The sequence below is a fragment of the Asparagus officinalis genome, chromosome 4 (assembly GCF_001876935.1).
Source record: "Asparagus officinalis chromosome 4, Aspof.V1, whole genome shotgun sequence".
Lineage (NCBI taxonomy): Eukaryota > Viridiplantae > Streptophyta > Magnoliopsida > Asparagales > Asparagaceae > Asparagus > Asparagus officinalis.
Genome location: NC_033797.1, coordinates 55,326,739 through 55,340,760, shown reverse-complemented (window position 1 = coordinate 55,340,760; position 14,022 = coordinate 55,326,739). Strand labels below are relative to the sequence as shown.

At 34.9% G+C, this 14,022-nt stretch overlaps 1 protein-coding gene across 1 annotated transcript in view; it reads right to left on the bottom strand.

The window, feature by feature from the left end:
* The window catches only part of LOC109838741 (aspartic proteinase CDR1-like), a 21,481-nt gene continuing 8,083 nt past the window's right edge, over nucleotides 625–14,022 (bottom strand). Inside the window, exons 9-12 of the mRNA XM_020407164.1 lie at nucleotides 13,433–13,557; nucleotides 11,447–11,545; nucleotides 11,275–11,372; nucleotides 625–1,077 (exon numbers count right to left, since the gene is read on the bottom strand). Of these exons, the coding sequence (XP_020262753.1) occupies nucleotides 906–1,077; nucleotides 11,275–11,372; nucleotides 11,447–11,545; nucleotides 13,433–13,557 (494 nt within the window). The 3' untranslated portion in view covers nucleotides 625–905. The remainder of the gene's footprint in view (nucleotides 1,078–11,274; nucleotides 11,373–11,446; nucleotides 11,546–13,432; nucleotides 13,558–14,022) is intronic.

Here is a 14,022-nt window from a genome sequence, read left to right as displayed (position 1 = left end):
TCCTTCAATTCTCTTGTGACAACAGGAAGAATTAAAAGACAAACATGATCCAGATGAGGAAACCAGGCTGAATCAGAAAAGAAATCTCCCGATTTCAAAATCTATCAATAAAAATTGAAGTTCATGGAGTGCAACCTTGGATTTAGATCGCTATATGTACTCAGAATCGAATCCAAAATTATTCCTGCAATATTCAATTACACCATATTTCAAAGTCCAAATCTCAATTTCAAATAGATAAAAGTCAAAACTAAAAAATAAAATAAAAATTTGTTCAAGTTCTTCAACAATCCCAAACAAGTAACACCTTAATAATAAGTGATTCTCATCTTTTATTTCAAGCATCCAATAAGACCAAAATCGTCGCTTTTGGGAGCCTAGGATGCAGCCAAAACTAGATCAATAACACACAGAATATAGTGAACTCGTATATCATCTAATCTCGTCTCTTAAATTTGGAAGGTATAATAATGATTGCAGTAATTAGACACTCTAATTACCACTTAATTGGAGGATCCAGATCCTAGAACCCATATATTCAAGAAAAGTTCATGCAGACCCGAGAATTATATTCTTCAAGAGAAGAGACTAAAAATCCAAAACCAACCGGAGGAAGAAAAAAAATACAGACTACTAAAATTACAATATTTATTTTCCTTACTAAGCCTTATTGTACATGATTTCTGTATTGATTGTTTTTGGATGAAACGAACATATGGCATCCCAAACTTAAGCCCAGAACACCTCAAATTATAGTAATAAAAATAAACTACTTGATAATAATCTTTAAAAAGAATAGTCCGCCCTAAAATTGTGAAAATTTAAACAGGACTAGTGACAATTTACAATTTCACTATCATTTTACCCTCTTTTTAAGGCAAGGCTGCAAGTGACTGATCTTTTATCTACAAAGGCTGGAGCTCTCGTTCTGGATGAGCAGAATTCACATGGCTGTATGAACCAAGCTCCCCGGATTTGCGTCTAAAGAAGAACCAAACAGTGAAAACAGAAAAACTGAGCAGCACAAGAGCTAAACTTCCTATTATTACTCCCAGTAAATGCCGATGCCACCATGACCTGCATATGCATTATAAATAGAGTTAGCAATGGGAAACAGAGAAAACAGGAAGGGAAAAAAAGGAAAAAATGAGAAAACAATTAAGATCATGGGCGCTCGCCTGGATCAATGAATTTACGCATGCATCAATTATCAAAGGGCAATTAAGGTTTCACACATTGGAAACCTAGGCTTCACGTTCAAGATTGCATCACATAATCCAAGCAAACCATAATTTTTTTTCATAAAATATTCATCTTAACTTTATTATAAAAAACTAGTCCTTGATGTAAGTAGAGAAGTGATTAATGGGGCCCCAATTTGTCGAAGGCTAAGGAAGAGGAATTAAGAAGTGTTAATCTAGTTGATCCATTTGTTAGCCTACGGATTAAATTGATTAGCCCATTAGGTAAGGAATTCATTTTTAAACCTTCTGATTTTTTTAGTGTTTAGGAACAATTTTTATAACTTCTTTTTATAAACAAAAAGAGTTACCTAATATCTAGTAACCCATCCAAAGACATGGATTAGTAAACTATTTATGTTGAGGGGTTAACGCCTTTTCATGATGTTGAAAATAACGATAACGCTTAAATTAACCCTCTTCCTCCTATTAAGGGTTAAAGGAGAAAAACATAATGCATAACGTAGTTTTTTTTATTTAACGTTAGTTGTTTTTATTGATGATGTGCATATTTTATAAATACAAATTATTTTCATAATGACTTTAATAGTTAGAATCATCAAAAATTTTAAACATAACATCACAATTAGAACAAAATATTTTCTTATTGCTTAATTTTTAAAAAATATGAAAGTTGTTAACAATAAATTTAAGAATTAGGAACAAAATATCATAATACAAAAATATTTATAAAAATTTCTTTAATTTAATACAAGCTATATAGACTTACTAGGAAGTATCACAAACGAATACTCAAATATACAATCATAAAGATATAGCTCGTTCATAATTACATTCATTTTAGTGGTCATATACATAATTTCACAATCACTACATAATTTCACTATCACATAATAATGTCACCGAAACACGACATGAAGGCTTAACAAAGTATTCAAAGGAAATTACTTAAATAATTCAAGTTTTAAGAAATAAAATACTCTTAAGTCTTTAAAACTCATATTGAATAAGCACTGGTTACATTGAAATAACGCATGTCATATTCAAATAACGCATGTCATATTCAAATAACGCATATTGTATTGTAATAACATAGAGGTGTTATGTGTTAAGTTATTTCATTAAGTTACGTACATTAAGGCCTGGTAAGTTACATAACACAACACAACAAGTTACTATAACGGGTTTTTCTAAACAATGATCTGATCCTGTCTAAGGGTTATCTTAACCCTCTTTTAAATCTTGTCTTTGGCAAATAAAGACGGGTTAACTCAAGTGACAACTCTGAAATTTTGTGTTTGGTATGTTAAGAAGGGCTTAACTCTTGTTAACCCCCGGCTTAACACTTTGCTAAAGAGCACCTAAGAAACTAATCCATAATAAATAACAATTCTAATCATACTAAAATAAAACCTTTCCAAACAATTCGATTCTAAACAGATCCTAAATCAATTAAATGTCCTAACTAATAATTTTTCTATTTATAAACAAAGATAAAAGAAAATATATCTTAAAAATAAAATTTCTAATATTAAAAGATATCTTTAACCACTTTTTTCTTCCATCTCTTGCTTTGATATTTTTCAAGACGAGGTCGCCTTCATTAGTTAGTAGGAACAAATATTTGACAAACCAGTGCCTCATGAAAGTAGCTAGCCACTTCTCCATCGTGAACCAACATGCTACTCTTATTATTCATCAAATAAAATCAATGCTCATCGAGGTTCCATTGCAGCTAGCTTTAATATTTCTTAAAAAACATTAACTTATCAGTAAATTTTCAAGGTTTAGAAATAAATATAGTAGAGGAATCAGGATGTGAAAAGCATAATACCCTGGAAACGAGCTGCTTCTCCCGGACAGACATCTTACTAGTTTGTTTTGTCATTAAAGTAAAATCATTGCTTTTCTAGGTTCGTTTGACAGTGTTTCCTTCGGTCTTACTAATTAACAATAAGATTTATAAACATTCAAGAGTTGGAAGTAGGCAGTGTTTTAAATATATTGTCGGCGATTTATCGGTTTTGGGAGTCTTCTGCTATGATAAGTTTAAGTTTAAATCGGTTATCGTTTTTTTATGTTTATCGGCAATAATGCGACGATAAAGTGAGTTATCGGCCGATACTGTCGGCTCAAAATATCGGAATTATCGGCCTTTGGTTTGGGTTTGGGTTTGCTCTTTGGACATTTAAGAATTATAAACTATTTGTTGGAACTTGATTGTTTGGTGATTAGCTTATGTTTGTTTATGAATATTGACATGGCTCATAACTATTAAATATCAACTTAGTAAATTAGTTTATAATCTCGTGATTACACAATAATTATGTTGATGATTCTTCATTCTTTATGTTATCTTGTTCTTTGCTTGTATGTTATTCCATTTTTACTAACTATGCACTTGAATGGTTTCATCGTGCAATCAAGAAGCAAGTTTCTACCATTAGTTAGTGATCCCAAAAATGATTATGTACATTTTGGTATGTTTATATTTCATTAAGTATGGCTAGATTATATTTTAGAATATTATAGTTTGTATATACACTATCTAGTAATATCACTCCAATAAATACTACTTATCCCCAACATATCCCCGATATCCGCTATGCGATATGGATTTTGACCATCCGATAAATCTGTGATAACCGATATTTAAAACCTTGACAGTAGGTTTAGGTCACTATGACTAACTCAGAGAACCCACCAAATAATAGGCAGTTAAGAATAATTTTACGTCAAGAATACAAGCTAAAGGAAATAAGGCGTATCCCACAAGATATTCATTGAAATTATACATGTTTTACATGGAAAACTTGAAAACAACAGAATCTGCAAGTACCACTATAGTATAGTGGAAAAGACCTCTTTGCAGTGTGCAAGAGGTCTGGGTGTACTAGGCTATGAACCTATGACCTATTCTCTAAAAAAGGTGTAAAATAAATGCCTCAAATGAACTAGTCTGAATGGCTAGTCAATCTGTTTGTAATTGAGTTCTAGGGTTACACCCATTTTTGACTAACTGCATTAATAATATTTAGTAGCATAGGCACATATAGAAATGATGACAAAATAAAATTTGACATTGGGGTATATAATGTTAGGAATATTAGCTGTTTAGACAATAACGAAAATCAGTTTAAGCAATTTAATAATTAACAGATAATCACTATTATAACACATATATAAAATATATCAAATAAAAAAGAAACAGAGTTAGAAATACGGCCTGATGATCGAAGCGTGCAAAGCACTGTCCCAAGAAACTAATTGTCCCCTCTCGTACAGGGCTACGCGACAATAGATCTCGGAGATACGACGACCCTCGGTCAGGCGACCTCCTTCTCGTCGGCACGAGCTTCAAGAAGGTTTTGCGAATTCTTCACCACTTTCAGGGAACCAGCAAATCGTAACAGTAAGTAAATTCAAGAACAGAGAAGGAGAAGAAGAGCTTGTTGTATTTCGCTGTGTAAAACTCTTCGGATTTTAGATCCTTTTATAGGGAAAAACAGTCGTTACTCATAATCTCGTAATTTTAGATCCTTTTATAGGGAAAAACAGTCGTTACTCATAATCTCGTAATTAACACGTTTTAATTACTCACTCATTAATGTATTAACGTTAGCTGTTTTTTGTCATTTAAATCCATAAATCCGCGGTATTTTAATTATAACAGTTACAAAATATTTAATCCTAACCGTTAAAATGTTTATCACATGTTAATTGTTCAAAAATAAATATTACATTTTAATTATTCAAAAATAAAAATGTAGCAAATTAAGAGCCCCTCAGTCCGGAGCTGCATTCGTGTCCGCAGGTCGTGTGCGCGCGCCACCTGACCCGACCCGAACCCGAGCCCGAGCCCGGCCCGGCCGGCGCGCGCGTGTGTGGTGTGGAGCATAACCTTTGTTTTCTTCTAGGCATAGGAGAGAAAGGGAAGGCTTATAAAGAGCCTATCTTCCCATCTCTTTTCCAATGTGGGACTAAAGTTTTCCTCTTTTCCTCTACAAACCCAAGTTTTAAGTTATCTTTATTATAACTCCAACAATCCCCCACATAACTTAAAACTTAAAATAATTCAGAAATAACAGTAAAAAAATAACTTAAAACCAAATAAATAAGACTGCTGGTTCCCTTATACTATGTAATAGGTGGAGGTACCTTTCGGTTTGAACCTTCACTTAGTGACAGTTGTATAGATCCGTGAGAGCTTGGTGGACTTCGCCTTGAACCAGTCTCATTTATCGGATTTCTACAGAAAGCACACATAGTACAGTTTTGAAGAATTCTAAACGGGTTGCGCTATTATCGGCCTTGCGCAGGTATCTTTCATGTGTGTTACTAGGGAGCAGCCCTGATCCCATAGTCGCGGCCTCACAACTACACACATATAGGTGAATCCTAATAAGGATGCGAGCAAGTAAGCATCCTGCCTCATGGGTCTTGGATTCATTAAGAGTTAGACTCAACCTTTCACTTGCTTTTTATGAGCACTGATCACCCTAGGGATGGGAGCAAATGAATTCAGTGCTCCTCACAATTAATCACTCATTCAGTTTGTTTCTACCCATTGAACCTCTGCGAGGTTGGGTTGCCACTGCAGTGATTTTTCTTATGGGCTTAACCCCATCCCCCTCGATGATTCTAGGACCACTGCCCTAGATAAGCCTTTAGTTAAGTGATCTGCAAGATTTTTCTCTGATCTTACAAAATCTAAGGCTATTATATGGTTTTTCATCTTATATCTCAAGGATTTATGTCGCACTTTCAAGTGTCGATTCATCTTCACATTTGCATTCTCTTGATGGCATTTGTCAATCGCTGACCTGCAATCACAATGAATAGAAATGGCTGGTAATGGTTTTTGCATTAGTGGAATTTCAGTTAGTAAATCTTTCAACCATTCAGCTTCTATACTAGTAGTATCAAGAGCTATCATTTCTGATTCCATTGTACTTCTAGCCATTACAGTTTGTTTAGTAGATTTCCAGGACACAGCTCCTCCTCCTAAAAGGAACACAAATCCTGTGGTGGATTTTACATCTACTGAGTCACTAATCCAATTTGCATCTGAATAACCTTCTAGTACAGATGGATAACCTTTATAGTGTAAACCATAATTTATAGTTCCTTTTAGGTATCTCAAAATTCTTTCTAAAGCATCCCAGTGACTCTTATCAGGATTTGATGTATATCTACTAAGTCTATTTACTGCATAAGCAATGTCAGGTCTGGTGTAGTTTGTTAGGAATCCTAATGATCCAATTATTTGTGCATATTCTCTTTGTAATTGAGGATGACCTGTATTTTTCTTTAGATGTACATTAGGATCATATGGAGTGGAAACAGGTTGACAGTTTGGATCATAAAAATTCTTGAGGATTTTTTCTATGTAATGTGATTGTGATAGCACATATCCATTCTCATTTTTCATGATTTTAGTATTAAGAATTAGGTCAGCTTGACCTAAATCTTTCATGTCAAAATTTTGTGATAAAAAGTGTTTGATATCATTTATGATTTGTATGTCAGAACCAAAAATAAGAATGTCATCAACATATAGGCATAATATCACAATTTTGTTGTTTTTATCTATTTTATGGTATACACACTCATCTGTTTGATTAATTACAAATCCATAAGATAGTATAATTTCATCAAATTTCATATGCCATTGTTTTGGGGCTTGTTTGAGACCATATAGTGATCTAATAAGCTTGCATACTTTCTTTTCTTGTCCAGAAGCTATAAATCCCTCAGGTTGATCCATATAAATTTCTTCATCTAAGTCTCCATTTAAAAATGCAGTTTTAACATCCATTTGATGTATTATTAATTTGTGAATGGATGCTAGAGCTATGAGGACTCTAATGGTAGTAATCCTAGCTACTGGAGAATAGACATCAAAATAATCAATACCAGACTTTTGGGTATATCCTTTAGCTACTAATCTGGCTTTATATTTATCTATTGTTCCATCAGGTCTAAGTTTCTTCTTAAACACCCATTTACATCCTATGGTTTTACATCCTGAAGGAAGATCAGTTAGTTCCCAAGTATGATTTTGAACTATAGATTGTATCTCATTATTTATAGCTTCCTTCCAAAATGGAGCATCTACTGATTTCATTGCATCTTCAAATGTAACTGGAGAATCTTCTACAAGTAATGCATAGAAATCTTCATGGACCTTTTCTATTCTAGTTCTTTTACTTCTCCTAGGCTCCTCTGGACTTTCTAGTGGTCTAATTTGTTTAGAACTAGTTTCACCTTGATTAGAACTAGGATCTGAATTATTAGAGCTAGGGCCTGTGTTGTTTATTCTGGTCTTGTAAGGAAAAATATTTTCAAAGTAATGTGCATCCCTAGCTTCAATTATGGTGTTGTTGGCTATCTCATTAATGTCAGAGTTGATTATTAAAAATCTATTTGCATTACTATCAGAAGCATAGCCAATAAAAATTCCATCTACAGTTTTAGGGCCAATCTTCTTTCTTTTATTCTCAGGTATTTTGACTTTTGCTAAGCACCCCCACACTTTTAGGTGATCTAAATTAGGGTTTCTATTCTTCCAAATTGTGTAAGGGGTTTTATCAGATTTCTTGAATGGAATTCTATTTAGTATATGACATGCAGTCATGAGAGCTTCTCCCCATAAATTTTCTGGCACACCAGAATTAATTAACATTGAGTTTACCATGTCCATTAGTGTTCTATTCTTTCTCTCAGCTACTCCATTAGATTGAGGTGTATATGGAGCAGTTATTTCATGAATAATTCCATTATCTTCACAGAATTGTTTTAATTCATTAGAAGTGTACTCACCACCTCTATCTGATCTTAGTATTTTAATTTTCCTATCCAACTGATTTTCAACTTCTGCTTTATATATTTTAAATTTGTTTATGACTTCATCTTTAGTCTTAATTAAGTAGAGGTAACAATATTTAGAGCAATCGTCTATAAAAGTTACAAAATATTTGTTACCCCCTCTAGTTGTTCTTCCTGAATCACAAACATCACTATGGATGAGTTCTAATATCTCAGAATCTCTATCAATAGTTTTAAATGGTTTCTTAGGAAGTTTGGCTTCTACACATATTTCACATTTTTCATCATCTTTTATATTAAGCTTTGGAATTATATTGAGATGCATCAATCTTTTAATTGAATTATAATTCACATGTCCTAATCTTTGATGCCAAGTGATGGAAGGTTCAATATTCAAAGCTATTGGAGATGCAAGAGTAGAATTCTTAACATTCAATTTAAAAAGACCATCACATAAGAAACCTTTTCCAATGAAGTTCAAACCCTTAGTTATTACAACTTTATTTGATTCAAAAACAAGCTTATAGCCTTGTTGCACTAACAAAGATCCACTAATTAAGTTTCTTCTAATGTCTGGTACATGATGGACATCCTGCAGGATCAAAGTCTTATCAGAAGTCAGCTTTAGGTTGATCCGACCTATTCCGGATACAGGAGCCACATTATTATTTCCCATTGTCACAGTTCCTCTACTTGAGACCTGATAGGTGGAAAACAAAGATTGATTAGAGCAAACGTGAATATTAGCTCCAGTGTCAATCCACCAATCATTTGCTTGAAAGGTCATGTTTACTTCAGGAGTGAAGAGAACAGACCTGAAAGCAGTCTCAGTTGAACTGGAAGTTACCATGTTTACTTGTGACTTATTAGGTGGAGGTCCTCCCTTCCTAGGCTTGGGTGGTTCTGTCTTCTTGTAAAAGCAGTCCTTAGCAAGGTGGTTGGTTCGTCCACAAACGAAACAGGCTCGACGTTCAGCTCCTTCCTTCTTTTGAAAGTGGACAGGGTTCTTATTTTGATGAAAGGATTTCTTCTTAAATGTTTTATTTTGATTTTGGTGGAAGGGACGTTTCTTGTGTTGGGGAAAGGGTTTGGATTCAACATTGTTTACTTTGGGTTCTTTGGGTTCGGATTTTGTCACATTTTTCTCCCTGAGTCTATGTTGCTCTTCAATTCTAATAGAATTCAACACTTGTTCTAGGGTAAGATCTCCTTGAGTATGGTTAAGGTTTTTGGCAAAATCTGACCTTGACTCGGGAAGTTTGTCTATAAGACAGGCTATTTAAAACGTTTCATCTAGGATAGATCCATTCATTTTTAGTTGGTGAACTATATGTTCAAATTCATGAATTTGCTCATTCATTGGTTTAGAATCTACCATTTTAAATTTGTTAAAATCAGAAGCTTTAAATCTTTTAATTCCCATATCATCTAAACCATACTTTTTCTCTAGGGTTTCCCACAGAACTTTAGCATTAGTGATAGTATAATATATATCATATAACCTATCAGATAAAGCTCCTAAGATTATGTGTAGACAATGATACTCTATTTCTTGAGGTGTTCTTGGGATAGGAACGGAATCTATGGAGGAAGATGAGGAAGATTGCCTAGTAACTGGTCTATATGAAGATGGGTTATCTGGTTCTATGGCAGTTATTAGATGTAGAGTTGTTAACCAAAATCTCATTTAGTTTTGCCAACGACGAAAATTGTTCCCATCAAACTTCTCTGGTTTAGCCGACATAATTTCACTTGTAGCCATAATCTGATGATGAATGAATAGTTTTGTTATTATAATGCAACAGAAATATATAAAACATTCATTCAACAGAATTATCATGCAGTGTAACATTTCGTTTTTAAGAATTGCAGACAACATTAACATAAAAAGCAGAATGCTAATCATGATACTATTCTAAACAGCAAAATTAGTTTCTTGGATTGTTAGGAATATTAGCTGTTTAGACAATAACGAAAATCAGTTTAAGCAATTTAATAATTAACAGATAATCACTATTATAACACAGATATAAAATATATCAAATGAAAAAGAAACAGAGTTAGAAATACGGCCTGATGATCGAAGCGTGCAAAGCACTGTCCCAAGAAACTAATTGTCCCCTCTCGTACAGGGCTACGCGGCAATAGATCTCGGAGATACGACGACCCTCGGTCAGGCGACCTCCTTCTCGTCGGCACGAGCTTCAAGAAGGCTTTGTGAATTCTTCGTGACTTTCAGGGAACCAGCAAATCGTAACAGTAACAGTAAGTAAATTCAAGAACAGAGAAGGAGAAGAAGAGCTTGTTGTATTTCGCTGTGTAAAACTCTTCGGATTTTAGATCCTTTTATAGGGAAAAACAGCCGTTACTCATAATCTCGTAATTAACACGTTTTAATTACTCACCCATTAATGTATTAACGTTAGCCGTTTTTTGTCATTTAAATCCATAAATCCGCAGTATTTTAATTATAACAGTTACAAAATATTTAATCCTAACCGTTACAAAATGTATATCACATGTTAATTGTTCAAAAATAAATATTACATTTTAATTATTCAAAAATAAAAATATAGCAGATTAAGGGCCCATTAATCCGGAGCGGCATTCGTGTCCGCAGGTCGTGTGCGCGCGCCACCCGACCCGAACCCGAGCCCGAGCCCGGCCCGGCCGGCGCGCGCGTGTGGTGTGGAGCATAACCTTTGTTTTCTTCTAGGCATAGGAGAGAAAGGGAAGGCTTATAAAGAGTCTATCTTCCTATCTCTTTTCCAATGTGGGACTAAAGTTTTCCTCTTTTCCTCTACAAACCCAAGTTTTAAGTTATCTTTATTACAACTCCAACATATAATACCATGACCGACCAAATAATGTATAATATCACCAAGGATCAGTGATGGGCTTCCCAGATAATGGTGAAAGAGTTTGTATATAAATTACGAACCTCAAGCCCTCCCAGACTTCTGACATCTTACAACTAGAAAGACTTGATCATGGGTTCTTTTCAATCTGACGCAATCTTTGGATTGATGTTGATGTGAGAATATTTGGCCATTAACTATAGAAGATCAAATGAATAAGATATGCTACATCCTGACATTTATTGGAAACAACAAACATACAACAGAATCAAGAGTAATAATACAAATATGAATATTTCCTTGTTTCAGAGCAATTCAGACTAAATGTGATTATATTGAACAAAAGTAAAATGAACACCATAAATAAATGGATAGAAATTAAATACCTTCTTGATAGAGGTTCTACTTTCCATTCAAGCAACTGGTATTTTCCAAAATTTTCAGGAAGGCGGACACGATGTTCAGTTAAGCGAGAGATTATTCCCTGTAGAAAACCAATATTCAGAAAATATATTAGAAAGGCCCACTTGATCAGAAAATTCCATATTAGAATATTACCATCGCTGTTGCATTAGAAATAAAGCCCAATCCTGATGGAAGAATAATACATTTTATCAGGGTACCATTTACTATACTCGTAAAATTTGTCAAATGGACCTGCAAATATAAAAAATTAAAAATGTCAGCCACAAATAATTTAAAGGATTTTTTTTCACCTATATACCCCCAAAAACTCTTTTATTATTGACCCACACATTCTCTGTGACTGGTCTAATTTACCCCTATCATTTTCTCAGGGAATATTCTCGATATATGCCTAGTTTTTTTGTTAAAATATTTAATTTTTAAAATATGACCAATGTACTCCTAATTAACTTAACTAATTAATTAATTAATTAATAATTACTGTTTGGGGGGAGGGTAGGGGTGGGGTTGCGGATGAGAGGGGCGGCCAGAAGGCTTCGTCAATGATGAGGGGGCCCAAATACTTAGAAACAACCCCATGAGCAATCCAATTTCCCAGCACCCTCGACATTTAAATCAAAATCTAGTTCCAATTATAGAATTTTTTTGGAGAACTTAACATCAAACAATCAGATTGGTGCCCTTTGCTCTCATCTTAATCACCATCGTCATAGTAAGTTCAAGTTCACCGATTCCTTCGATTAGATTTGATGATCCTAGGCTTCAAGTGTGATGAGAAGACATCATGGTCGCTGCGCCTCCTCCTCAATGATACAAGAGAATGAGAGAGAAAGGGGATTGGGTTCATGCAGTGATCGAATAATAACTGTGAATTTTTGGAAAATTCTCCTTTTACTTGGAGTTGGAGATGCTGCAGCAGCTTGCTGCACTGAAAGCAAAAAAAAAAACTATTGACAGAAATGCGAGGGGTTGGGGGTGGGCAAATAACGTACGCCATATTCTTCGTAGCGTACGTTACGTGACGTTAATTCATAGCGTTGCTTAACCTACGTTATTTTGCTAAACCAGATTCTAACCTCATTCATCGTCTTCGTCTCAGGTCCTCTGCTTCTTCTCCGGTCCGCTTCTTCTCAGGTCCTCCGCTTCTTCGCCCGCCTGGATTTTGGGCATCGTCGCCCGCCTGGATTTTGGGCTTCGTCGCCCGCTTGGATTTGGGCTTTCGTCGTCGGAACTTAGGGCTTCGTCGTCGCTGAAATTAGGGCTTCGTCGTCGGGCTTCGTCGTCGGGCTTCGTCTCAGATCCACGTCGTCGTCGTCTTCGTTTCAAGCCGTCGTCCTCATCTTCATCTCAGGTCCTCGTCGTCGTCGTCTTCGTCTCAGGCCGTCGTCCTCGTATTCGTCTCAGGTCCTCATCGTGACGACGACTGATGAGAGAGAGAGAGGGTTGATTCGTAGAGAGAGAGAGGAGGGGGGAAGGAGATGATGAGGGCAGAAGAGGATAAGATCGGCTCTCTTTCTCTCTCTCTTTCTCTCTTTGTTTCTAGATTAGCGGATAAGGGTGACTGTGGGTTTTTTTTTGTTCGTTTATGGGCTGATTTGCACATATACCCTTAACTTATGTGTATTTTTAGATAAGAGGATAAGGGTGATTGTGGGTTTTTTTTTCGTTTATTGGCTGATTTGCACATATACCCTTAAATTATGGGTATTTGTGAAAATAATTTTTAAATCTGAGTATTTTGAATGTTATATATCTATAAATTATTTAAACAATAATTAATAATTTAACCTACGTTACGCTATACGTTATCGCTATTGTAACCTAACCGGAGGTAAACGTTACGCTATGCGTTAACGCTATTTTCAACATTGTGTTGGGGAATATGAAGATAAATTAGGAAACAATTAAATCTTAGGGAGTAAATGTGCAAAAAAGGTATATTTCGAGGGTACATTGGTAAAATCCCTGAATTTAAATGAAAGTTCCACAGCAACAGTATGACCATCCATAACCATTTCAAGGAAAACTTTTGAAAACAACAGCTTGAATAGTAAGTCCAGGAAGAAGGATTTCAATTGCCTTAACTAAGCAGAGGAAACCAGAGGCATTTTACTTAACCTGGCTCCCATTGACTTCCAATTCATGCGCAATCAACTCTGTCAGTTCATTTATGTGAGGCTTTAGATCTGGATACTTCATGCTTAATGACATATCAAAGGTTATAAGCCCAATTTGAAGTTGATCTGAGAAAGGTAATGTAAAATAAACATCAAATATATGCAACAAACCTCAGAACTGAAATCTTAAACATCAAAAGTAAATGAAGCAAAAAAAATATGTTACCTAGACAACAAATACAATGCAATAAAAACAGCAACAAAAATTTTTATTTTCTTAGTTTGAAATCAGCTGCATGAGTCATCTTTCTAGTATCTCATAGAGATCCAACTTAGTTTGAGGGTGGCTGTCAACTACTTAACGCTAGTCCTCCTTATTCCAGCCAAGGAATTAGATATGTAAAATCTAGGATGCTTGGCACAGCAGAGTCACAGTTAATTTGTATGGGTTTAAAAAGATAAATGAAAGATGAAGGCATGTAATGCGTCTATTAGTGAAAATCTGGCAGCAAAAAATAGCACGGAGTTATCTAGAGACAAAGCATGTAAAACCACTGTGCATTCAAATGAATGATAGCTTGCTAACTTATT